The sequence below is a fragment of the Mustelus asterias genome, unplaced genomic scaffold (assembly GCF_964213995.1).
Source record: "Mustelus asterias unplaced genomic scaffold, sMusAst1.hap1.1 HAP1_SCAFFOLD_753, whole genome shotgun sequence".
Classification (NCBI taxonomy): domain Eukaryota; kingdom Metazoa; phylum Chordata; class Chondrichthyes; order Carcharhiniformes; family Triakidae; genus Mustelus; species Mustelus asterias.
The window spans coordinates 154,801-181,261 of NW_027590701.1; the positions used below are offsets into that span (position 1 = coordinate 154,801).

The window sequence follows — 26,461 nt, forward strand, 5'->3', positions numbered from 1 at the left end:
ACTTTCCCTTCATGAATCCATGCTGCGTCTGCTTGATCGAACCATTCTTATCCAGGTGCTCTGCTATTTCCTCTTTAATGATGGACTTCAGCATCTTTCCAACTACGGACATTAAGCTAACCGGCCTGTAGTTACTCGCCTTTTGTCTACTTCCTTTTTTAAACAGCGGCGTAACAGTAGCTGTTTTCCAAAGAGCTGGCACTACCCCAGATTCCAGCGAATTTTGATAAGTAACTACTAATGCATCTGCTATTACCTCAGCCATTTCTTTCAGTACCCTGGAATGCATTCCATCCGGGCCCGGGGACTTGTCTACCTTCAGTCCCATTAGTCTACCAAGCACTACCTCTGTAGTAATAGTAATTGTATTAAGGACCTCGCCTCCCACCAACTCTTGATCTCCAATATTCGGTAAACTATTTGTGTCTTCCACCGTGAAGACCGACACAAAGAACTTATTTAAAGTCTCAGCCATTTCCTCGTTTTCCACTATTAAATCCCCCCTCTCGTCCTCCAAGGGTCCAACATTCACTCTAGCCACTCTATTCCTTTTTATATATTTGTAAAAACTTTTACTATAATTTTTTTTATTTTGAGCTAGTTTAGTTTCATAATCTATCTTTCCTTTCTTAATCGCTTTCTTAGTCGTTCTTTGTTGTTTTTTAAAGCTTTCCCAATCCACTAATTCTCCACTATTTTTGGCCACTCTGTGCGCATCTGTTTTTATTTTAATACTCTCCTTTATTTCCTTCGTTATCCACGTCTGGTTATCCCTTTTCTTACAGTCCTTCTTTATCACCGGAATATATTTTTGCTGAGTACTTAAAAAAATCTCCTTAAAAATCCTCCACTGTTCCTCAGCTGTCCTACCTACCAGTCTGCTCGCCCAGTCTACATTAGCCAATTCTGCCCTCATCCTATCGTACTCCCCTCTGTTCAAGCAGAGGACACTGGTTTGGGACCCTACTTTCTCACCCTCCATCTGTATCAGAAATTCTTTTGATGTTTTCTTTTAATAGAGAATCTAGAACTGGCAGGAGTGGAGGAAATATTTACAAATAAGAGATTGCTCATCTATGACAGAGATTAGAAATGTTTTATTTTAGATGGCTGTGAGTCTCTGGAACTCTTCCTCAAAAGAAAGCGGAAGCATTGTCTTTGAATATGTTAAAGGCACAGCCAAATAGATTCTTGATTAATGAGGGACTGAAAGGTTATTAGGGATAGCCAGGACCGTGGGATTCAGGCTAAAATCAGATCAGCCATGATCTTATTGAATTGTGGAGCAGGCTGGAGGGACTGAGTGGCCTGCTACGAGTTCATTTGTTCATATATTCTTATGCCTCTTTCCCTGGAAATCTCTCTCTTGGGAATGTCCGTCACACAGCTTTTCCATTCGCACTGATGTTTGAAATCTTTTTGAACAGGGCATCAGTGTTCCTCTGACATTTGATCGCTGATGATAGTCATCATGAATGAATCAAGATATTTCTGACTGAAAATCCTTCCATTCTAATCCCTTGTAAATAAAAACATCTATCAAAACAATGAATAGAAGCACAGAATAGAAATTTGAAACTGATGTTTGATTGTCACGTAACATTCTCCTCCCTTTCTGGAAAGCATTCTTTTTGGTTGTATCACAACTTGGTATTGCTCCTGCTCTGTCCAAGACCACAAGAAATTACAAAGGATCATGAATGAAACCCAATCCATTTTGCAAAGAAGCCTCCTATCCATTGACTCTGTCTACGTTTCCCACTGTCTCGAAAAAGCAGCCAGCATAATTAAGGACCCCACGTACCCCGGACATTCCTTCTTCCACCTTCTTCCATCGGGAAAAAGATGCAAAGGTTTGAGGACACGTACCAACCGACTCAAGAACAGCTTCTTCCCTGCTGCCATCAAACCTTTGAATGGAACTACCTTGTATTAATTTGATCTTTCTCTATATCCTAGCTATGACTGTAATACTACATTCTGCACCCTCCCCTTTCCTTCTCTTTGTCAGTAAAACGTACAAGAAACAATACTTCTCACTGTATACTAATACATGTGACAACAATAAATCAAATCAAATCGAATTTCAAACTATAAACATCTGCTTCCTCCCTATCAATTGTAAGCCTAATTCTTTTGACCATCTTCCTTATTTTTCCCCAGTTCTCCCCCAAGGAAGCTGCTGACTCTGGGGTTCAGTTTCACACTGAATTATTCCACTCCCCAATATGTCACCCAGGTGTCCAAATGTTTACACCTGAATTTAACAAACTGTTTGGCTAAGGTGGCGTCGCTATCAATTCCAGTGACTACCCAGATGTACATTATGTCCGGATGGGGTCACTTCGCCTCCTCCCCCATCCCATCCATCGCAGTCCCAGGTGTTTGGAGACTGGGCTCCGGCCGAGTAATGGCGGCCATAACTCCCACAATCCACCGCACTGAGGAAATCGCTCTATTCGCTGAGTGGCACTGCGCATGATTAACAGAGAGAAGTGCTACGCATGTGCAGAGGATAGTGTTTCCCATTGGCCAACAGCTGAGAGCGACCCGGGGTCAAAGTGTCTCCCAGTCACTTCCGCTGCCCCATTGGTTTCATGAGGGGCATTAACCAATGGGAAGAGTTGGAGGACTGGAAGACGCTTGGTCCTCCAGCCAATCGGAGTGCGGGCTTTGTGACAATGCAGATTGGATTTCAGACAGACTGAAACATCCTCCTGTCGTCAACATCTGTCAGTAAAACACTTTGTTTTCTTCTCCTTTCTTTTTTCTCATTCTGGGGTTAAATTGGTGACTTGCAGCAACTGAAGGGAAAGGAAGTGAATCCAGGGAGCTGCAGACTCTGGAAAGGTTGGCCCAGGTCTCTCTCCCTCTTAAAGACATTGCCATCCTTTGCTTCCTCAACTTGGCACATTTATTTGTCTGGTTAAGAGGATGGTCGGCCTTTTGGCTAAGATCAAGTGTAGTTATGCGGATGCTGCATTTGGTTGAGGTCATTGGGTTGCATTTAAGCTTCATTTTCATATGAAGCAATTTTTAAAAGCGGCATCTCGGCCTTTTGGCTAAGATGCAAATGAGACCAGGCCTTGGAGGAGGAAATCTCCACCTACTCCAATCAGCTTGGCTCATGTAGATCAGGCCCAAGACAGGGGAGAGGATTGCATGCCCTGTCTTGTCAGCCTGGATCGGAAATGTCTCAACTTGTTGAGACTCTGAATTGGATTTGATTTGATTGATTGGAAAAGTATTTTTAAAAATTATTTGTCTGGTTAAGAGGATGGTCTCTTTCCCAATGTTCACAATTTAAAGGGGTGATTTCCCGAGGAAATAGCTGAAATTTAAGGGGCAGTAAATTAATATAGGACAGCGATGTGTGCAGTCTTGTAATATGGTACAAATTAGATATATTATGCATGGTCCAGTAATAAAGTTCATTTTTTATTATTTTTAGTTTTGTTAATACTGTAACTAAATAGTTTATTTTCAGTAATCGGGTTATTATATCACACAAGGAGTCCATTCAGCAACTCAAGTCCATGCTAACTCTCTGTAGAGCAATCCAGTCAGTCCCATTCCCCCTTAAGTTCATAAGATATAGGAGCATAATTAGGCTATTTGGCCCATCGAGTCCACTCCGCCATTCAATCATGGCTGATATGTTCCTCATCCCGTCTGTATCCCTGTTCCCCTGCCAGTCTATTTTGACTGCCCATCTAATTTCATTTTGAAATATTGAATGTATCAAAATGCACCACCCTCATAGCCAAGAAATTGATATTCAAGAACGTTCACTGTCGAAATAATGTTCTATCTCATAGCCTTGCTGTACTTCTAATTATTAAACTGGTCCCCTATGTTACATACATTTTACTTCGCTAAGTATATTTAGGCATTTAGACTAGCAGCCTGCATGAAGATATCTCAGTGCTGGAGAAGAAGCAGTGAGCATGGATTTGTTGATCAGCATGAATCAACACCTTCAGGAGAATTGGAAGGGTGTATTATACATACAGCAGAGTGAGGATACAGGGATAGGGTGTGGGATGGAGATGTACAGATTCAGAGGAACGAGAAAGGAAAAAATGTTCCACGGAAACTAGAATTGCCTATTCTGAATTTCTGTTTGATAGTGACTTGTGAACTTGCTGGTGTCTCAGCAGATTGGCTGACCGCGCAAATCTCTTCCCACATACGGAGCAGGTGAACGATCTCTCTCCTGTGTGAATCTGCTGGTGTCTCAGCAGGTGGGATGACTGAGTGAACCTTTTCCCACACATGGAGCAGGTGAATGATCTCTCTCCAGTGTGAATTTGCTGGTGTCTCAGCAGGTCCTTAGAGCTTTTAAAACTCTTCTCACAGTCAGAACACTTAAAAGGTCTCTGATCAGTGTGGACCAGTTGATGTGCAATGAGCTGGGGTGGCTGAGTAAATCCTGTGGAGCAAGTGAAGGGTTTCTCCCCGGTGTGAATTCGCTCGTGTCTCAGACAGTGGGATGAATGGGTGAATCCCAGCCCACACACCGAGCAGGTGAACGGTTTCTCCCCAGTGTGAACTCGCTGGTGTGTCACCAAATCCTGTTTACTTTTAAAGCTCTTCTCACAGTCAGAACACTGAACTGGTCTCTTATCAGAGTGAACTCGCTGGTGTGTTTGCAGCTGGGATAAACGTCCGAATCTCCTCTCACACACGGAGCAGGTGAATGGCTTCTCCCCAGTGTGAGTGCGCTGATGGACTTGTAAATCATTTTTACTTTTAAACCTCTTCTCACAGTCAGAACATTGAAATGGTCTCCGATCAGTGTGAACAAGTTGGTGTGTCAGAAGGTGGGATGACTGAGTGAATCCCTTCCCACACACTGAGCAGGTGAACGGTCTCACCGCCATGTGAGTGCGCTGGTGTCTCAGGAGGTCCTTTGTGCTTTTAAAGCTTTTCTCACAATCAGAACACTGAAACAGTCTCTGATCGGAGTGAACCTGCCGGTGAATCAGGAGGCTTGATAAAGCATGACATCCCCTCCCACATTCGAGGCAGGTGAATGGCCTCTCACCAGTGTGAACACGCCGGTGTGTATAGAGGCTGGGTGAGTAAGCAAATCCTTTCCCACACTCAGAGCAGGTGAACGGCCTCTCTCCAGTGTGAATGCGACGATGAATATCCAATTCGGACGGGTAATTGAATCCCCTCCCACAGTCCCCACATTTTAATGGTTTCTCTGTGCTGCGGGTGTCCTCATGTGACTCCAGGTTGGATGATGAGTTGAAGCCTCGTTTACACAGAATATGTGTCGGGTCACTACTCACTGAGAATGATGTGATTATTTTTCAGACTTGTTCAACCACTTTCCACATTCAGCACATTGGAAACCCTCAGGTGTGTGTGTGTGTGTCTCGGTGCTTTTTCAGTCACACTGATGTTTGAAATCTTTGCCCGCAGACAGAATAAACATTTCTCCTTCTGTAGACAAAGGCTGATGATATTCAGTTTCTGATTAATCAAATCACTGAAACAGATCTTGATGTGAAGTTTGGTTTGAGTTTCATATCTGTAAATCTTCCTTCATAATACTCTGCAAAAACAGTTTACAAATACCATCACTGTCAGTCCAGGATAGAAATTCTGAAATTTCTCTGGAACATATTTTCCTCTCTTGTTCCCCAAATCTATAAATCCCCGTCCCACACACTCTCCCTCCTCCCCTGGGCTGAAATCCAAACCCATCTCACCATCTCCACCATTTCTTTCCTCCACTCCATTTTCTCCCTCCCTCTCCTCTGTCTGGGTTCAGTTCTTGATGTGGAAATCTCACTAACTGCCCTGGCTGGAGACAATACACATCTCTTTAACCTGTGCTTAACTCTCCCTCCACTCACATTGTCTGTACCTTTAAGAATTGATTACCTGTAAAGACTCGCATTCCAACCATTATCTTGTAAATTGAGTTTGTGTCAATATATATGCCCCGTTTATGAACACAAGTCCTACTCACCTGATGAAGGAGCAGTGATCCGAAAGCCTGTGGCTTTTGCTACCAAATAAACCTGTTGGACTTTAACCTGGTGTTGTGAGACTTCTTACTGGGTTCAGTTCTCCAGCTGCTGTCTGCAGACTGACAATAAAACCAATGGCTCTTATTGGGGGTGTTGGGGCCTCCAGCGGGTGTTTGTGAATCCTCCCCGCCCACCTCCCAGGGTTTCCTTCCTTCCCAGAGATCAGAGTCCTCATTGATTTGAGGCCAAAGTGTAACCTCTTATTTATTGTCCCCCTCCCCCATCCTCTGATGTGAACCATCCTCCAGTGGCTGAGCCAGGATGGGGCCGTTAACCTGGGCCTGTTCCCGGGAGGGAGGGAGGGAGAAGCCCCGCAGCTGCAAACCAGGGAGCTGACAATGATTCTGAAGGGTTTGCGGATCCACAAAGTGTTTCCAAATCCTCCCAGCCACCGCCTAACGCTGACTCCGCTTCTCCGGGACAAACAAGCGCCAAGGACAGCAATGACACTGCGCATGCTCCACATCACAATGCCCGGGCACTGATTGACGGCAGCTCCGGACCAATAGGAAGAGGGGGCGGGGCTGGAGGACCGAGCGGGAGCAGCTGGTCCTCCAACCAATCGGAGTGAATGAGGGGCGGGATCTGAAGCATGCGCAGTGCGGGTAATGGCGACGGAAAGGTGGATGGTTTTAACCTGGAAGCGAGATCAATACGAGGTAGAGGGCGGCGCGCGGGGAATGATAAATGTGGCGGGTGGGTGGAGAGGCTTTGTAAACATGTTGTTCAAACCCAAACCCCGGAAATGAACTTCCCGGTCCCCCCCTTTGTACCAAATGGAGCGGCAGCTTGTAGTGTTAGACCCGGGCTGACTGCCGCCATTGAGGCTGCATGTGGGAGGCCGGCAGGGATTGTGATGGTGTGATGTCACAATGGAATGGGTGAGGGTGTGATGTCACAATGGAATGGGTGAGGGTTTTCCCACGTCGGTGGTGACATTCACGAGGGGTCATAGGTTCAAGGTGAGGGGGGGGAGGTTTAACACGGATACCAGAAGGACGTATTTTACACAGTGGGTGGTGGGGGCCTGGAATGCGCTGCCAGGCAAGGTGGTGGAGCGGACACACTGGGAACGTTTAAGACTTATCTAGATAGCCAAATGAATGGAGTGGGAATGGAGGGATACAAAAGAATGGTCTAGTTTGGACCAGGGAGCGGTGTGGGCCTGGAGGGCCGAAGGGTCTGTTCCTGTGCTGTATTGTTCTTTGGGGACAAGTGAATCACTCTGACTATAAAAAGTGTAAGAAAATACTGAAGAGGGAAATCAGGAGGACAAAAAGAGGGTCTGATATGGATCTGGCAGGTAAGATTAAAGAAAATTCCAAGAGGTTCTATAGCTATATTAAGATGATACAAAGATAGGTGGAGGGGCAGGTAGTATTGAGGAGGTGGGGAGGCTGCAGAAAGATTTAGACAGTTTAGGAGAGTGGTCCAAGAAGTGGCTGATGAAATTCAACGTGGGCAAGTGCGAGGTCGTACACTTTGGAAAAAAGAATAGAGGCATGGACTATTTTCTAAACGGTGACAAAATTCATAATGCTAAAGTGCAAAGGGACTTGGGAGTCCTAGTCCAGGATTCTCTAAAGGTAAACTTGCAGGTTGAGTCCGTAATTAGGAAAGCAAATGTAATGTTGTCATTTATCTCAAGAGGCTTGGAATACAAAAGCAGGGATGTACTTCTGAGGCTTTATAAAGCACTGGTTAGGCCCCATTTGGAGTACTGTGAGCAATTTTGGGCCCCACACCTCAGGAAGGACATACTGGCACTGGAGCGGGTCCAGCGGAGATTCACACGGATGATCCCAGGAATGGTAGGCCTGACATACGATGAACGTCTGAGGATCGTGGGATTATATTCATTGGAGTTTAGGAGGTTGAGGGGAGATCTGATAGAAACTTAAAAGATAATGAACGGCTTAGATAGGATGGACGTAGGGAAGTTGTTTCCATTAACAGGGGAGACTAGGACGCGGGGGCACAGCCTTAGAATAAAAGGGAGTCACTTTAGAACAGAGATGAGGAGAAATTTCTTCAGCCAGAGAGTGGTGGGTCTGTGGAATTCATTGCCACAGAGGGCTGTGGAGGCCGAGACGTTGAGCGTCTTCAAGACAGAAATTGATAAATTCTTGATTTCTCGAGGAATTAAGGGCTATGGGGAGAGAGCGGGTAAATGGAGTTGAAATCAACCATGATTGAATGGTGGAGTGGACTCGATGGGCCGAATGGCCTTACTTCCGCTCCTATGTCTTATGGTCTTATGGTCTTATGGTAAAAGGGTGGCTAGAGAGAGAATAGATCCCCTTAAAAATCAGTATGGCCATCTGTGTGGGTAGCCGCAGGAGATGGGTGAGATTTTTAATGAATACTTCTCCTCTGTGTTTACTGCGGAGAGCACCATGGGTGCGAAAGAAATAAGGGAAACAAGTGGTGATGTCTTGGACACACGCATGTTACCTGGGAGGAGGTATCTGCAGCCTTATAAAAGCAAATTACTGCGGATGCTGGAATCTGAAACCAAGAGAGAAAATGCTGGAAAATCTCAGTAGGTCTGGCAGCATCTGTAAGGAGAGAAAAGAGCTGATGTTTCTTGTCTAGATGACCCTTTGTCAAAGCTCTGAAACATCAGTTCTTTTCTCTCCATGCAGATGCTGCCAGACCTGCTGAGAATGGGGAGAGAGTGTGTGGGATGGAGATTTACAGCTTTTGGGGAATGAGAGAGGAAAGAATGTTCCATAGAAATTGTCTGTTCTGAATTTCTATCCTGTACTGACACTGATGACTTTTGGAAACTCATTTTCCAGGATATTGAAAGAGGAATCACAGGCTGAAATCTCAAACGTCACGTCGAGACGTGACAGAGTCATATTCCTTGGGACCTCAATATCATCGGACTTTGAATCCAGAAGGAGAAATGATTGTCCAGTCTGTTGATTTGAAAAGATTTGAAATGTCAGTGTGAGTGAAAAAGCATCAACACACTGCCACACTCGAGTGAGAGTGTTCCAATGCACTGACTAAAGAGCTTTAACCAGTTACACAGTCTGAATAAATATCACACCATTCACAGCGGGGAGAGACGGTAATCTTGTTCTGTGTATGGACGAAGTTTCAACTAATTGTCCACTCAAGAGACAGGTAAGGACACCTGCACCATGGAGAAACCATGGAAATGTGCAGACTGTGGGAAGGGATACAGATCCCCATCAGAGCTGGAAACTCATCGGCGCAGCCACACTGGGGAGAGACCATTCATCTGCTCTCACTGTCGGGAGGGATTTAATCAGTTATCCCACCTGCAGTCACACCAGCGCGTTCACACTGAGGAGAGGCCATTCACCTGCTCGCAGTGTGGGAAGGGATTCATTCAGTTATCCAGCCTGCAGACACACCAGCAAGTTCACACTGGAGAGAGGCCGTTCACCTGCTCTCAGTGTGGGAAGGGATTCACTCGGTCATCCCACCTGCAGAGACACCAGCGAATTCACACTGGGGAGAGGCCATTCACCTGTTTTCAGTGTGGGAAGGGATTCACTCAGTCATCCAACCTGCGGATACACCAGCGAGTTCACACTGGGGAGAAACCATTCACCTGCTCTCAGTGTGGGAAGGGATTCACTCAGTTAGCCGACCTGCAGAGACACCAGCTACGTCACACAGGGGAGAGGCCATTCACCTGCTCTCAGTGTGGGAAGGGATTCACTCAGTCATCCCACCTGCGGATACACCAGCGAGTTCACACTGGGGAGAAACCATTCACCTGCTCTCAGTGTGGGAAGGGATTCACTCAGTCATCTGACCTGCGGACACACCAGCGAGTTCACTCAGGAGAGAGGCCATTCACCTGCTCTCAGTGTGGGGAGGGATTCACTCGGTCAACCCACCTGCAGACACACCAGCGAGTTCACACTGCGGAGAAACCATTCATCTGCTCTCAGTGTGGGAAGGGATTCACAAACTCATCTGACCTGCTGACACACCAGCGAGTTCACACAGGGGAGAGGCCGTTCACCTGCTCTAAGTGTGGGAAGGGATTCACTCGGTCAACCCACCTGCGGACACACCAGCGAGTTCACACTGGGGAGAGGCCATTCACCTGCCCTCAGTGTGGGAAGGGATTCACTCAGTCATCTGACCTGCGGATACACCAGCGAGTTCACACTGGCGAGAGACCATTCACCTGCTCTGTATGTGGGAAGGGATTCAGAGTTTCATCCCACCTGCTGAGACACCAACAAGTTCACGAGTGATTCCAGGGGTTGGATTCTGCTGTTATTGTTTCTGCTCTCAGTTACATCCAGGACTGCATTTTGTTCATTCTCACAGTTGGTCAATGGGGAGGGTCAGAGGGTTTCTTTGTGCTGGACTGGCTGGTCTCAGCCTCCAGTGGGCTGATGCTCTTTGAGTCTTGTTGCGAATACCTGGTTTCAAATGTCACAAGGATCACAGAGTGACAGGGTGTTAGGAGGTTTCGAGATATTTAGTCAGAAGAAAACAGAGGTTGGCAGTGCAAAGGTACATTTCTGAATGGAGGGCTGTGACAAGTGACATTCCTCAGGGATCAGTGCTGGGACTTTTGCTGTTTGTAATATATATAAATGATTTGGAGGAAAATGTAACTGGTTTGATTGGTAAATTTGTGGACAACACAAAGGTTGGTGGAATTGCGGATAGCGATGGGGTCCGACAGAGGATACAGCAGGATATAGATCAGTTGGAGACTTGGGCGGAGAGATGGCAGATGAAGTTGAATCCAGACAATTGTGAGATAATGATGGGAAATATACAGTAAATGGCAGAACCCTTAAGAGTATTCATAGGCAGAGGGATGTGGGTGTACAGGTACACAGGTCATTGAAAGTGGCAACGCAGGTGGAGAAGGTAGTCAAGAAGGCATACGGCATGCTTGCCTTCATCAGCCGGGACATTGAGTTTAAAAATTGGCAAGTCATGTTGCAGCTTTATAGAACCTTAGTTAAACCGCACTTGGAATCTCGTGTTCAATTCTGGTCACCACTGTACCAGAAGGATGTGGAGGCTTTGGAGAGGGTACAGAAAATATGTATCAGGATGTTGCCTGGTATGGAGGGCATTAGCTATGAGGAGAGGTTGAAGAAACTTGCTTGGTTCTCAGTGGAACGAAGGAGGTTGAGGGGGGCGACCTGATAGAAGTCTACAAGATTATGAGGGTCATGGACAGAGTGGATAGTCAGAAGCTTTTTCCCAGGGTGGAAGAGTCAGTTACTAGGGGCATAGGTTTAAGGTGCGAGGGGCAAGGTTTAAAGGAGATGTACAAGGCAGGTTTTTTACACAGAGGGTGGTGGGTGCCTGGAACTCGTTGCCGGGGACGGTAGTTGAAGAAGATACGACAGTGACTTTTAAGATGTGTCTTGACAAATATATGAATAGCATCGGAACAGAGGGATATGTTCCCGGAAAGGTCGGGGATTTTAGTTCAGACGGGCAGCATGGTTGCTGCAGGCTTGGAGGGCCAAAGGGCTTGTTTCTGTGCTGTAATTTTCTTTGTTCTTCGTTCTGTTTGGAACACCCCAAATATCCATCCAATTTCCTTTTTAATTGTTTATTGTCTCTACTTCCTCCACCCTCGTAGGCAGCGAGTTTCAGGTCATTACCATTCGCTGCATCAGAATATTCTTCCTCGCATCTCCCCCACTCCCCCCCCGCCCCCGGCCCGGTCCCCTTGCATCTTTGACCCAAAACAAGAAATCTGTGTCCCCCCTCGTCCTTGTCCCTTCAGCTAATGGGAACAGCTTTTCTTTGTCCACCTTATCTAAACCTGTCAGAATCTTGTCCACTTCTATCAAATCTCCCCTCAACCTCCTTTGCTCCAAGGAGAACAACCCCAGCCTGACATTGACAATAAAGAACAAACTAACAGAATATGTTACTGTCTGAAATCAAATGGGAATGTTTAATTTCTGTTTTAAAGATATTGTGGATATATTGTCCTGGACAATAAAGGAATTGGAATAACTCACCTTGGGTGTGGTTGAATGGAATATATCAATCTGATATCCACCAACAGTCCAGTGAAAGTCTGAAAAATGTACAAAGAACAATACAGCACAGGAACAGGCCCTTCGGCCCTCCAAGCCTGCGCTGATCACGTCTTCCTAACTGGACAATCCGTTTGTATCCCTCTATTCCCAGTCTGTTCATGTGGCTATCTCAATAAGTCTTAAATGATCCTAGCATGTCTGCCTCAACCACCTTGCTTGGTAGTGCATTCCAGGCCCCCACCACCCTCTGTGTAAAATACGTCCCCTGCATATCTGTATTGAACCTTGCCCCCCTTACTTTGAACTTGTGACCCCTTGTGTTTGTCATTTCTGACCTGGGAAAAAGCTTCCAACTGTTCACCCTATCTATGCCCTTCATAATTTTATAAACTTCTATAAGGTCGCCCCCTCAACCTCCGTCTTTCCAGGGAGAACAACCCTAGTTTACTCAATCTCTCCTCATAGCTAATACCCTCCATACCAGGCAACATCCTGGTAAACTTTTTCTGCACTCTCTCCAAAGCCTCCACATCCTTCTGGTAGTGCGGCGACCAGAACTGGACACAGTATTCCAAATGTGGCCTAACCAACGTTCTATGTAACTGCCACATCATATGCCAACTTTTATACTCTATGCCCCGTCCAATAAAGGCAAGCATGCCATATGTCTTCTTCACCACCTTTTCCACCTGTGCTGCCACCTTTAAGGATATGTGGACTTGCACACCCAGATCCCTCTGTGTGTATATACTCCTGATGGTTCTGCCATTTATTGTATAGTTCCCCCTGCATTAGATCTACCAAAATGCATCACTTCGCATTTATCTGGAACTCCCACCTACCTGATGAAGTGACAGCCTGTTCCAAAAGCGAGTGGCTTTTTCCACCAAATAAACCTGTTGGACTTTAACCTGGTGTTGTTAGACTTCTTACTGTGTTTCCCCCAGTCCAACACCGGCATCTCCACATCTTAAATTCCATCTGCCATTTCTCCGCCCAATTTTCCAGCCTATCTATATCCTGCTGTATTCTCTGACAATGTTCATCACTATCTGCAACTCCAGCAATCTTTGTGTCATCCGCAAACTTACTAATCAGCCCAGCGACATCTTCTTCCAAATCATTTATATATATCACAAACAGCAGAGGTCCCAGTACAGAGCCCTGCGGAACACCTGAGTCATGAGGTGGAGATGCCGGCGTTGGACTGGGGTAAACACAGTAAGAGTTTTAACAACACCAGGTTAAAGTCCAACAGGTTTATTTGGTAGCAAATGCCATTAGCTTTCGGAGCGCTGCTCCTTTCGACCACCTGCTCCATCTGACGAAGGAGCAGAGAACAAACAAAGAACAAAGAACAATACAGCACAGGAACAGGCCCTTCAGCTCTCCAAGCCCACGCCGCTCCCCGGTCCAAACTAGACCATTCTTTTGTACTTCTCCATTCCCACTCCGTTCATGTGGCGATCAAGATAAGTCTTAAACATTCCCAGTGTGTCTGCCTCCACCACCTTGCCCGGCAGCGCATTCCAGGCCCCCACCACCCTCTGTGTAAAATACGTCCCTCTGATATCTGTGTTAAACCTCCCCCTCTTCACCTTGAACCTATGACCCCTCATGAATGTCACCACCGACCTGGGGAAAAGCTTCCCACCGTTCACCCTATCTATGCCTTTCATAATTTTATACACCTCTATTAGGTCACCCCTCATCCTCCGTCTTTCCAGGGAGAACAACCCCAGTTTACCCAATCTCTTCTCATAACTAAGCCCTTCCATCCCAGACAGCATCCTGGTAAACCTCCTCTGTACTCTCTCTAAAGCCTCCACGTCCTTCTGGTAGTGTGGCGACCAGAACTGGACGCAGTATTCCAAATGCGGCCGAACCAACGTTCTATACAACCGTAACATCAGACCCCAACTTTTATACTCTATGCCCCGTCCTATTAAGGCAAGCATGCCATATGCCTTATTCTCAACCTTCTCCACCTGTGACGTCACCTTCAAGGATCTGTGGACTTGCACACCCAGGTCCCTCTGCGTATCTACACCTTTTATGGTTCTGCCATTTATCGTATAGCTCCCCCCTACGTTAGTTCTACCAAAATGCATCACTTCGCATTGATCAGGATTGAACTCCATCTGCCATTTCTTTGCCCAAATTTCCAGCCCATCTATATCCTTCTGTAGCCTCTGACAATGTTCCTCACTATCTGCGCTCCGAAAGCTAATGGCATTTGCTACCAAATAAACCTGTTGGACTTTAACCTGGTGTTGTTAAAACTCTTACTGTGAACACCCTAGTCACAGCCCTCCAAGCAGAAAAAGACCCCTCCACTGCTACCCTCTGTCTTCTGTGGCGAAGCCAGTTCTGTACCCATCTAGCTAGTTCACCTTTGATCCCGTGAGATTTAACCTTTTGCACCAGCCTGCCATGAGGGACCTTGTCAAATGCTTTACTAAAATCCATGTAGACGACATCCATGGCCCTTCCCTCGTCAATCATTTTTGTCACCTCCTCAAAAAACTCAACCAAATTTCCCTCGTACAAAACCATGTTGTCTATCGCTAATGAGATTATTCAGTTCTAAATGTGTACAGATCCTATCTCTAAGAATCTTCTCCAACAATTTCCCGACCACGGACGTCAAGCTCACTGGCCTATAATTGCCCGGGTTATCCTTGCTACCCTTCTTAAATAACGGGATCACATTTGCTATCCTCCAATCCTCTGGGACCTCACCTGTGTCCAATGAAGAAACAAAGATTTCTGTCAGAGGCCCAGCAATTTCATCTCTTGTCTCTCTCAGTAACTGGAAGTCCCTTCCTCGCAGCACTGTGGGTGTACGTACACCTCAGTCATTGCAGCAGTTCAAGAAGGCACCCTTGGGGTTGACCATGGCCAAGGCAGCTACATACAGCCACATATTCTGTTATAATTGAAGGACTGCAGATTGAATGTGAGGCATTGTGGGACTGGACTATCTTGACCATATTCCTGTGACTGCCCGGAAACACGTGTCTATTTTAGTTTATAATTGAGGATTTCTGGGAATAAGTTAAATGCGGAAATATTAACCATAGCCTGGAGGAATTTGGAATAACTGAGAATTTTATCCCCAGATAAAGAACAAAGATTTTGCCAGTGTTTGGGTGGAACGTGTTTGGGGTTTTAAATCAACAAAAGATGTTGCCTCTAAAATCAGTCCTTGTAAGTTGGCTTAAAAAAGGTTAAGTTATAATGAAGGATCTTGCATCTTATTTTAATCAAGGAGTTGTGAGCTTGTAGTGCTCTGTCGCTTTAAGAAGCTATAGCTGCGAGAGAGAATGCTGAGGATTCATTGTTTGAAATTTATGAGCTGTGAGAGTCTGTGTGTTTTGTTTGTTTTATGTGGATGTTTGTAGATGTGTTTTATCATTGTTTTGGGCTACATTTGTTAAGGTTTATCTTTCTGGTGGATTAACCTGATCTTGAATCTTTAATTAAAGGCATTTTTGGAAGTTTAAAAACAGGATCACAAGAACGCTTAAGTAATTAATTTTGGTTATTGTTGTTGTAAAGCACATGCTAAGTTTCTCTGTTTGTGTATGGATGATATTTGTGGGTTGAACGCTTCAAGCTTTGAGGTTTTCTGTCTGTGGTTTAAATCAAACAGATTTTTAACAAAGAAAGTGTGATCAATAAAACTTTTTTTGTTCAGAAGTTATGAACCTGGAGCCATATTTACTGGCCAGAGACAGGATTCCAGGATATTTTATTAAACATGTGGGAATTTTAATCCGGATACAATTCACCCATGTGAGAATGAGAGTTTTAATTTGTAATGGTTATTTAAAATTTGACACATGTGAAATGATTCTGACCAATCCTGTGTTGGATTGATCTTGGGTTAAACTTCCTGTCAGGTCCAAAGATTTATTCCTGACGCAAGTAACACAAAGAAAAGGAAAATTCTGGAATTGGATACTGAAGAAAAGAGTTTACAAAGAAAGAGTATTAAATAGAAATGTTCCCAGACCATGTGGTCATTAGATTAAAACAAAGGAAGAGTGCTGACGTCCATTTGAGAACTTTTAATCCACCCCATTTCTAACTAAGGGAGTCTATGTACAAAGAAAGACCCCCCCAATGGGGGGTCTGGAAAGCATCATGATAGGGGAACTTGTCCATGAGATGATCACAAAGCCCCATAATGCCCTGATACTAATTTTATTGAACCTATAATGTGTGTAATCTATCACCATTCTGATTGGATTGTGTCCAGCCGGGATGGGCTGAGTTACTGGATAAGAATTGATGATATTCTGTGTTGGGTGGAGTTACACATGGTCAGCCCCTGTGGCTTCTCCCCGCTGGCGTAACTCAATAAACTGTTTGTCGATTGAATCAGGCACAACACACTGGGTACATTACCACTTCATCCTTGGGAGTGGCCTGATAGGCCGTGGTCCAGACTAAATGTGGCCTTTAGGGGGCCTTTCATGAATCACATGTGTTTGGTCGTTGTAAATGTGCATTCAAAATGGTTGGAAGCACAGACCATGAGTAATATTCCAGCTCCTGTGACAATAGAGAAGCTCTGTCAAATTTTCACAAGCCCTGGGTTACCAGATTGGCTTGTTTCAGATAACGACACTCTGTTTACAAGTGAGGTGTTTCAGGAATTCCTGTAAAGGAATGGTCTACGCCATGTGCGTACTGCACCGTTTCATCTGGCTACAAATGGTCTCGCAGAAAGAGCTGTTCAAACACTGAAGGAGGGATTGAAGAGAATGGCAAGCGATACTTTAAGAACAAGCTCTCAAGATTTTTGTTCCAGTTTCGCATCACACCACAATCCACAACCGGACTCTCTCCTGCAGAATTTTTTGGGGAAAGGTTGAAGTCTCATCTGGATCTGCTTCACCCAGATCTCAGAGCAAAAGTGAGCAGGAGACAAGAGAAGAAGGAGGGACACGACTACCGCACCAAAGAGGGGCAGTTCAAACCGGGTGATCAGGTTTACATCAGAAACTTTGGGAGTAACTAAAGGTGGTTACCGGGAATAATTTTAAACCAAAGTGGTCTTGGGTGGTGAGACTGTAAAACGGAAGAGTTGTTCGCAGACACCAAGACCATATTCGCTTGCGGTGTGACCCCGAGTCAGGAACAGTTTCAGAGTCAGCAACCATTACTGAGAACATGGCAGAGGGTCATGCTGCTGTGGATGTTCACCGGGAAATGGTTCCAGCTTTGCCAGTTGACTCTGCTGTGGGAGTGGAAGAGGAATGTTCATGTACAGATTCTCAAACTACCTCTTCACCTCCCATTCCAGATCCACCATTACAAGATTTACCAGTGGTATTGTACAGGTCGCAATGCAACCACAAAGCTCCTGACAGACTTCCGTATTGTTAAAGACATTACTTTGTTGTATTTCTGTCCTGATGGGGGATTGAAATTTAAGGGGAGGAGAAGTGTTACAGAGTGTTCTTCACAACCTCTCTCCCTTCTGAGCACGTGCAGGCTTTGGGCGGGGTTTCAGTCTGCAAGTCCAGGCTGGTTCCAATGCTCCTGTTTCCTTTTGTTTGCCAATGATTTTTAAACTTTGTTATTTATTTATATAAAGAACATCCTGCTTTTAACAATGCATTCGACTACCTTATTTGTGACTGAAGTTCCCACAATTGTAAAGCAGGAGATTAGTTAAATAGACAGCCTGAATTGAGAGACAATTAAAGAATAAATGATTCATTAATACAGATGTTAGGCTGGAAATGTAAATTTGAACACAAAAGTTTATAACGTTTAGAATTATAAAGATATAAAGAATGGTTAAAATGCTGTGAGAATTATAAAATGTTCCCTTCTGAAGCCAACAGAATAGAAAAAACAGATAACAAGACTTGTTAGGATGGCCTGGTGGCACACTGGTTAGCTCTGCTGCCTCAGCGCCAGGGACCTGGGTTTGATTCCCGGCTTGGGTGACTCTGTGGAGTTTGCACGTTGTTCCCGTGTCTGCCTGGTTTTCTTCCGGGTGCTCTGGTTTCCTCCCACAGTCCGAAAGATGTGCTGGTTAGGTGCATTGACCATGCTAAATTCTCCCTCAGTGTACCCGAACAGATGCCAGAGTGCGGTGACTGGGGGATTTTCCCAGGAACTTCATTTATTAGTGTCACAAGTCGGCTTACATTAACACTGCATTGAAGTTACTCTGAAAACCAGCATGTCTTTCGGACTGTGGGAGGAAACCGGAGCACCCGAAGGAAACCCACGCAGACACGGGGAGAATGTGCATACTGTGACCCAAGCCGGGAGTCGAACCCAGGTCCCTGGCGCTGTGAGGCAGCAGTGCAAACCACTGTGCCCTACAGAGAGGTGTTGGGAGCTGTTGATTTTACAAGTTATCCATGTTTTCGGAGCCATCACTTCATGTCCTGGTCTGAAAAGGATAGAGAGAAATCTGTTCATAAGATCTTGGAGCAGAATTAGGCCATTCGGCCCATCGAATCATTCGATCATGGCTGATATGCTCCTCATCCCTAGTTCCTGCTTCTCCCCATAACATTTCATAAGTTCATACATTCAATTGTTAAAGCTGAGCTTTCTCCTTTTACTGTTAATCGATACTTTCCTTTTTTATCTTTCTGACTTGTTACATTTTTAATGGTTAATAAACTTCCTGAATTCACCATTTAAAGTATTCTTTCGAGCCACATGGTTAAGTCACTGGAACCTGGTGTGATTTACAGTTATGGAGTTATTGTAAACAAGAGAATCTCATAAGTCTTAGTTCAAATAAATCACCATTCTCACAAATGGAATGCTATCCTTTATTACGAGAGAAATTGAACATTGAAGTAAAGATGTTCTGCTTCAGTTATACAGGGCGTTGCTGAAACTGCATCTTGAACACTGGGTGCAGCTTTGTCTCCAATTAAACAAAGGATCGTAGGATCCCTGCAGTACAGACAGAGGCCGTTCTGCCTATTGAGTCTGTACCAAACAGCATCCCACCCAGGCCCTATTCCCATAACCCCACACATTTACCCTGCTAATCCCCCTGACACAAGGGTCAATTTAGCATGGCCAATCCACCTAACCCGCACATCTTTGGACTGTGGGAGGAAACCGGAGCACCCGGATGAAACCCACACAGACAGGGGGAGAACGTGCAAACTCCACACAGACAGTGACCCAGGCTGGAATTGAACCTGGGTCCCTGGTGTTATGATGCAGCAGTGCTAACCACTGTGCTGCCGTGCTGCCCCGTTTTATAAATACCATGGAAGCAGTTCAGAGGAGATTTACTAGATTGATTCCCAATCCAGTAGTGTGAAATGTTAACTCTGTTTCTCTCTCCAGAGATGCTGCCAGAGCTGCTGCGTTTTTCCAGTCCTTTCTGTATTTATTTCAGATCTACCTGTAGTGGGGGGAAAAACACTATTTACTATCCAGGATAAAATAAATGTCCTTCATCAGCTTTTGTGGATCATTTCAGTGGCAATGTGCTCTCCCAGGCTCAAAGAGCATTAGCCCCACTGGAAGCAAAGTCGTGCGATCGGCCAGTCCAGCAGAAAGAATCTCTCCTACCCTTCCACTTCACCAACTATAAGAATAAACATGATTCAGTCCTGGATGTGATTAATGGCAGGAATAACAGCAGAATCCAACCTGTCATCACTTGTGAACTTGCTGGTGTGCCCGCAGGCTGGATGACTGAGTGAATCCCTTCCCACACACACAGCAAGTGAACGGTCTCTCCCCAGTGTGAACTCGCTGGTGTATCCGCAGGTGGGATGACGTTCTAAATCTCTTTGAGCAGTGAGAACAGCTGAACGGTCTGTCCTCAGTGTGAATGCGCTGGTGAATCATCAGTTCCCGAGAGCTTTTGAAATCACTTCCACAGTCAGAACATTTAAATGGTCTCTCATTGGTGTGAGTGAGATTGTGGTCTGCAGGCTGGATGACTGAGTGAATCCCTTCCCACACACAGAGCAGGTGAACGGTCTTTCCCCAGTGTGAACTCGCTGGTGTATCCGCAGGTGGGATGGCGTTCTAAATTTCTTTGCGCAGTGAGAGCAGCTGAACGGTCTCTCCCCAGTGTGAATGCGCTGGTGGATAATCAGTTCCCGAGAGCTTTTGAAACCACTCCCACAGTCAGAGCATTTAAAGGGTCTCTCCTGGCTGTGAGTGACTTTGTGTTTTGACAGGTTAGATAACTGCGTAAATCCTTTCCCACACACAGAGCAGATGAATGGCCTCTCCCCGGTGTGACTGCGTCGATGAATTTCCAGTTTACAGGGGGCTCTGTATCTCTTCCCACAGTCCCCACATTTCCACGGTTTCTCCATGGTTCGGGTGTCCTTGTGACTCTCCAGGTTAAACAATCAGTTAAATCTCACACAGAACAGTCTCTCCCCACTGAGAATGCTGCGAGGTATTTTCAGGCTGTGTAACTGGTTAAAGCTCTTTCCACACTCAGTGCACTGGAACACTCTCACTCGGGTGTGTCTGTGCCTTGGTGCTTTTCCAGTCACATTGATATTAAAGGCCTGTTGACGCAGACAGAACAGAGAAACATTTCTCCTTCCAGATTCAAAGGCCGATAATATTCAGATCCGATGAATTGAGTGAGGGTGTCAGATGCTGATGTGACGTTTGTTTCAATCCTCTGTCTGTCAATCCTCACCTTCTCATATCCTGTAAACGAGTTTGGAAAATTCATCAATGTCAGTGCAGGATAGAAATTCAGAACAGACAATTCTAGTTTCTATGGAACGTTCTTTCCTCTCTCATTCCCGAAAAGCTGTAAATCTCCATCCCACACACTCTCCCTCCATTCTCACTCTGCTGTATCTAATATTCACCCTCCCAATTCTCCTGAAGGTGCTGATTGAGGCTGATTGACAGATCCATGCTCACTGCTTCCTCTCCTGGACACAGGGAGCTGAAAATCTCCCTGCAGGCTGCCAGACAGATATTTGTCTAAATTACTGGGCTAACAATGTGTGGAACATACCGACTGGATTCACTTCCTTTCCCTTCAGTTGCTGCAAGTTCCCAATTTCCCCCAGAATGAGAAAAGAAATGGAAAGGGGAGGAAAAGAAAGTGTTTCACTCACAGATGTTGGCCTCTTTTAAGGCTTTGCATTGGCCAGGAATACGAACCCAGGCCTCCCGCGGGGCAGGCGAGAATTCTACCACTGAACCACCAATACTCAAGGGAGAGAAAACTGCTCAGTTCTTTCAACCAGTGCTTTCACATGCAAAGAAATGTTGATGATTTGCAGCAGCAAATTCAGTGCTGCTACACACACACAACACTGTTGGAGACAGGAGGAAGATTGAATCTGCCCACTCCCCCATGCCCCGGGGCTGCGCATGTCCAAGGGAGAGAGGAAGCTGCGCATGTGCGGTGGAGTGCCCACCCCTGAGATGTTGACCAATGGGAACTCTGGAGGACCGGAAGGACTCTGGTCCTCCAGCCAATCAGAGCTCCCCCATATGGGCGGCACGGTAGCACAGTGGTTAGCACTGCTGCTTCACAGCTCCAGGGTCCTGGGTTCGATTCCCGGCTCGGGTCACTGTCTGTGTGGAGTTTGCACATTCTCCTCGTGTCTGCGTGGGTTTCCTCCGGGTGCTCCGGTTTCCTCCCACAGTCCAAAGATGTGCGGGTTAGGTTGATTGGCCAGGTTAAAAATTGCCCCTTAGAGTCCTGAGATGTGTAGGTTAGCGGGATTAGTGGGTAAAATGTGTGGGGGTAGGGCCTGGGTGGGATTGTGGTCGGTGCAGACTCGATGGGCCAAATGGCCTCCTTCTGCACTGCGGGATTCTATGATTCTATGATTGTCTGAATGCGGAAGTGGACAATGAGCTTGTTCAGCTGCTCATTCCTGCCCAGCAAAGCTGCTGCTGCTGCTCTCTCTCTGAATGAAGATTGAGCTTCAGACAGACTCAAACTTCCTCCCGTCTCTCCGACATCTGTGAGAGTGTGGGCCAGTGGCGCAATGGATAACGCGTCTGACTACAGATCAGAAGATTCCAGGTTCAACTCCTGGCTGGCTCGATGTCAATTTGAAAAATAGTTTGTGAGCTCCTTTTGACCTAAAAGAGGCCAACATCTGTGAGTAAAACACTTGCTTTGCTCCGCTTTTGTGTTTCTTTTGCATTCTGGGGGAAATTGGGGACTTGTTGAATTTTTAACTTCCAGGTCACCACTCGCTGTCTAAACAGAAATCCTCCTCACATTCTTCATGTATCTGTAACCAGATAATACAGTGTATTACACACAGCATTTATGGCCAAATGTAAAACTTTAACGTGGCTGTCAGCTTGAAGATTAATCATGGATCATTTGCACTTCCACAACCCCCTGAGGCAGCGGCTTCCAGGTAATGACCTTTCTGCACCAAAGTAAAATTCTTCCCCACATCCTTCTCCTTCTCCCAATCCAGTTATCCAGTCCCACATATGGCACAGATTTTAATTTCTAGCGTGTAGGCCTGTCGTTACACGTAGGTTTTCAGATCTCTGTGTCCAGTACAGGAAGTGGTCAGCATGGATCCATTAATCAGCCTGAATCAGCACCTTCAATAGACTTGGGAGGTTGTATACTCAGGAGAGCAGAGTGAGAATTGAGGGAGAGTGTGTGGGATGGAGATTGACAGCTTTTGGGGAATGAGAGAGGAAAGAATGTTCCATAGAAACTAGAATTGTCTGTTCTGAATTTCGATCCTGTACTGACAGTGATGTCTGTTGTAAATTCCTTTTATAGATATCAGGAGATGAGGATTTATAGACAGAAATTTCAAACTAAACACCACATGAAGATTTGACAGAGTCATTCGATTTATTGGGACCTGAATATCATCGACCTTTGAATCTAGAAAAGCAATGTTTGTTTGATCTGTTTGCTTGAGGAGATTTTAAACATCAGTGTGACTGGAACACACCCGAGTGAGAGTGTTCCAGTCCACTGATAGTGGAAAGAGCTTTAACCGGTTACACAGGCTGAAACAACATTGCACCATTTACAGTGAAGAGAGACCGTACACGTGTTCTGTGTGGACAAGGATTCAACTGATCATCAAACCTGGAGAGTCACAAGGACACCCGCATCATGGAGAAACTGTGGAAATGTGACGATTGTGGACAAGGATTCATGTTGCCCTGTGATTTGGAAATTCATCAACGCAGTCACACTCGGGAGAGACCCTTCACTTGCTCAGTGTGTGGGAAGGGATACATTAAGTTCTCCCACCTGCTGAGTCACAATCTCACTCACACCAATGAGAGACCCTTTAAATGCTCTGACTGTGGGAGCGGATTCAAAAGCTCTGGAGAACTGGTGTCCCACCAGCGCACTCACAGTGAGGAGAGACTGTTCAGCTGCTCTCTCTGCACAATGAAATTTAAATGGTCATCCACACTGCGGAGACATCAGCGAGTTCACACCGGGGAGAGACCGTTCAGCTGCTCCATGTGTGGGAAGGGATTCTCTCGGTCCTCCGAACTGCGGGCACACCAACGAATTCACACTGGGGAGAGACCGTTCACCTGCAATGTGTGTGGGAAGGGATTATTTCGGTCATCCGCCCTGCTGACGCACAAAGTCACTCACACCAATGAGAGACCCTTTAAATGCTCTGACTGTGAGAGTTGCTTCAAAAGTTCTCAGGATCTGATGTCCCACCAGCGCATTCACACTGAGGACAGACCGTTCAGCTGCTCTCACTGCACAAAGAGATTTAGATCATCATCAAACCTGCGGAACCACCAGCGAGTTCACTCCGGGGAGAGACCATTCACTTGCTCTGACTGTGGGAAGGGATTCACGCAGTTATCCGCCCTGCTGACACACCAGCGAGTTCACACCGGAGAGAGGCCATTCACCTGCTCTGTGTGTGGGAAGGGATTCACTAATTTACCCAACCTGCTGAGTCACAAAGTCACTCACACCAGTGAGAGGCCCTTTAAATGCTCGGACTGTGGGAGTGAATTCAAAATTTCTGGGGAACTGGTGTCCCACCAGCGCATTCACACTGAGGACAGACCGTTCAGCTGCTCTCTCTGCACAAAGAGGTTTAAGAGGTCATCCACACTGCAGAGACACCAGCGAGTTCACACCAGGGAGAGACCGTTCATCTGCTCTGTGTGGGAAGGGATTCAGTCAGTCATTCACCCTGCTGACACACCAGCGTCTTCACACTGAGGAGAGACCATTTACCTGCACCGAGTGTGGGAAGGGATTCACTCAGTCATCCACCCTGCTGACTCACCAGCAAGTTCACAGCGGGGAGAGACCGTTCACCTGCTCCGAGTGTGGGAACAGATTCACTCGGTTATCCACCCTGCACAGACACAAAGTCACTCACTCCCAGGAAAGACCCTTTAAATGCTCTGACTGTGGGAGTGGCTTCAAAATTGCTCAGCATCTGATGGACCACCAGCGCATTCACACTGGGGAGAGACCGTTCAGCTGCTCTCACTGCACAAAGAGGTTTGGAAGGACATGCACACTGAGGAGACACCAGCGAGTTCACACTGGGAGAGACCATTCACCTGCTCTGTGTGTGCGGAAGGATTCTCTCGATACCCCAGCTGCTGATGCACAATGTCCCTCACACCCAGGAGAGACCCTTTAAATGCTCTGACTGTGGGAATGGTTTCAAAAGCTCTCAGGAACTGATGATCCACCAGTCCATTCACAGCTGCTGTGTGTGGGAAGAAATTCACCAGTTCATCCCTCCTGCTGAGACACCAGCGAGTTCACAAGTGATGACTGGGGTTGGATTCTGCTGTTATTGCTGCTGTTAATCACATCCAGGACTGAACCATGTTCATTCTGACAGTAGGTGAAGTGGAGGGTCGGAGGGTTTCTTTCTGCTGGACTGGCCGGTCTCACAATTCTGCTTCCAGTGGGTTGATGCTCTTTGAGCCAGGGAGAGCACATTTCCACTGAAATGACCCACACAAACCGACGAAGAACATTTATTTTATCCTGGAGAGTAAATAATGTTTTTCCTACCACTACAGGTATATCTACAGTAAGTACATTTGTCTCTGTTCCATTGAGTCTACAGCACAGGGCCAGGCCAGTCGGCCCAATTGGTCTGTGTCAGTATTTATGCTCCACATGAGCCTCCACCCACCCCTCTTCATCTCCCCCCATCAGCATATCCTTCTATTCCTCTCTCCCTCATGTATGTATCGAGCTTCTCCTTCAATGTATTCATGATGTTCACCTCAACCACTCGCTGTGGTAGTGAGTTCCACATTCTCACCACTCGCTGGGTAAAGAGGTTTCTCACTGAACTCCCTGTTGGATTATTGAACCCCTTTCATAACCTTAAAGACTTCCATCAGGTCACCCTTCAGTCTTCTCTTTTCTAGAGAAAAGCCGCCCCAGTCTTTCCTGAGGGTTAAATGCTCTCAGTTCTGGGATTATTCTTGTGAATCTTTGTTGCCGCTTCTCCAGTGCCTCTATTTCCTTTTTCTAAATGGAGATCACAAATGTTGACAGTGCTCCCAGTGTAGCCGAACCCTGATTCTAAACAAGTTGAACAGAACCTGTTCAATTCTATTCCTCGAGAATGGAACCCTGTATATGGGCCCCACACTTTAGGAAAGATGTGAAGTCCTTAGAGAGGGTGCAGAGGAGATTTACGAGAATGACTCCAGGGATGAGGGACTTCAGTGAGTTCGAGAGACTGGAACAGCTGAAATTTCTCTCTTTAGATCAGACAGGCATTAGGATTGGGAATGGGGCCAATCAGCCCATTGAGTCCATGCTGGCTCTCTTTAGATCAAACTGTTGCCCTGTTCTCTCTCCGTGTCCCTGCGGATTTATTTCCCTGAAGTTCCCATCCAATTTCCTTTTGGAAACATTCCATTATCTCTGCTTCAGCCGCTCGTGGGAAGTAGTCCCAGATATTTACCACTTCAAATGCAAACGAGGAGCAGAGAGCACAAAAGGAGGCCGTGTGACCCATTGTGCCCCTGCTGCCTCTTCAAACATTCTCAGCAACAAGGTCAAGGAAGACATGTTAAATTCGAACATGTGACTGGAGCTTTATTTTTAAAATTAATGTTGGATTCACCTACATGCTTGTGGAAGCTGCATAGCCAGCAGGAATTGTCTGAACTAAGAATTTCTTCTATGAATTTGATCAGTTGGAGGGCATTATATTCTGTCACATCTGGCTCAAGAATAAGGTTGATTTCTCAGTTCGTGTAAGAAGGAAAGTTATTGGCTTGCAGCAAGTGTCTTTTCGAACCAGTATATCTTGTATTAACCTTATTCAGTTGTGGGACATGGGCGTCGCTGGCTGGCCAACATTTATTGCCCATCCCTAGATGCCCTTGTTCAGAGGGCAGTTGAGAGTCAACCACATTGTACGAACCAAATGTGTTCAT

At 46.0% G+C, this 26,461-nt stretch overlaps 1 protein-coding gene and 1 non-coding gene across 2 annotated transcripts; both read left to right on the forward strand.

The window, feature by feature from the left end:
• The first annotated feature begins 9,189 nt into the window (after positions 1-9,189).
• Positions 9,190-10,294, forward strand: LOC144487363 (uncharacterized). The gene has a single exon (XM_078205449.1). The coding sequence runs from the start codon at positions 9,200-9,202 to the stop codon at positions 10,292-10,294; it is 1,095 nt and encodes a 364-aa protein (XP_078061575.1). The 5' UTR covers positions 9,190-9,199.
• Positions 10,295-22,039: 11,745 nt separating this feature from the next.
• Positions 22,040-22,112, forward strand: trnac-aca (transfer RNA cysteine (anticodon ACA)). The gene has a single exon. It is a non-coding gene; the product is annotated as a tRNA-Cys (tRNA).
• The last annotated feature ends 4,349 nt before the right edge of the window (positions 22,113-26,461 follow it).

Coding starts and splice junctions, on each gene's coding strand:
- LOC144487363 (XM_078205449.1), top strand. CDS start 9,200: ATGGAGAAACCATGGAAATGTGCAGACTGTGGGAAGGGATACAGATCC.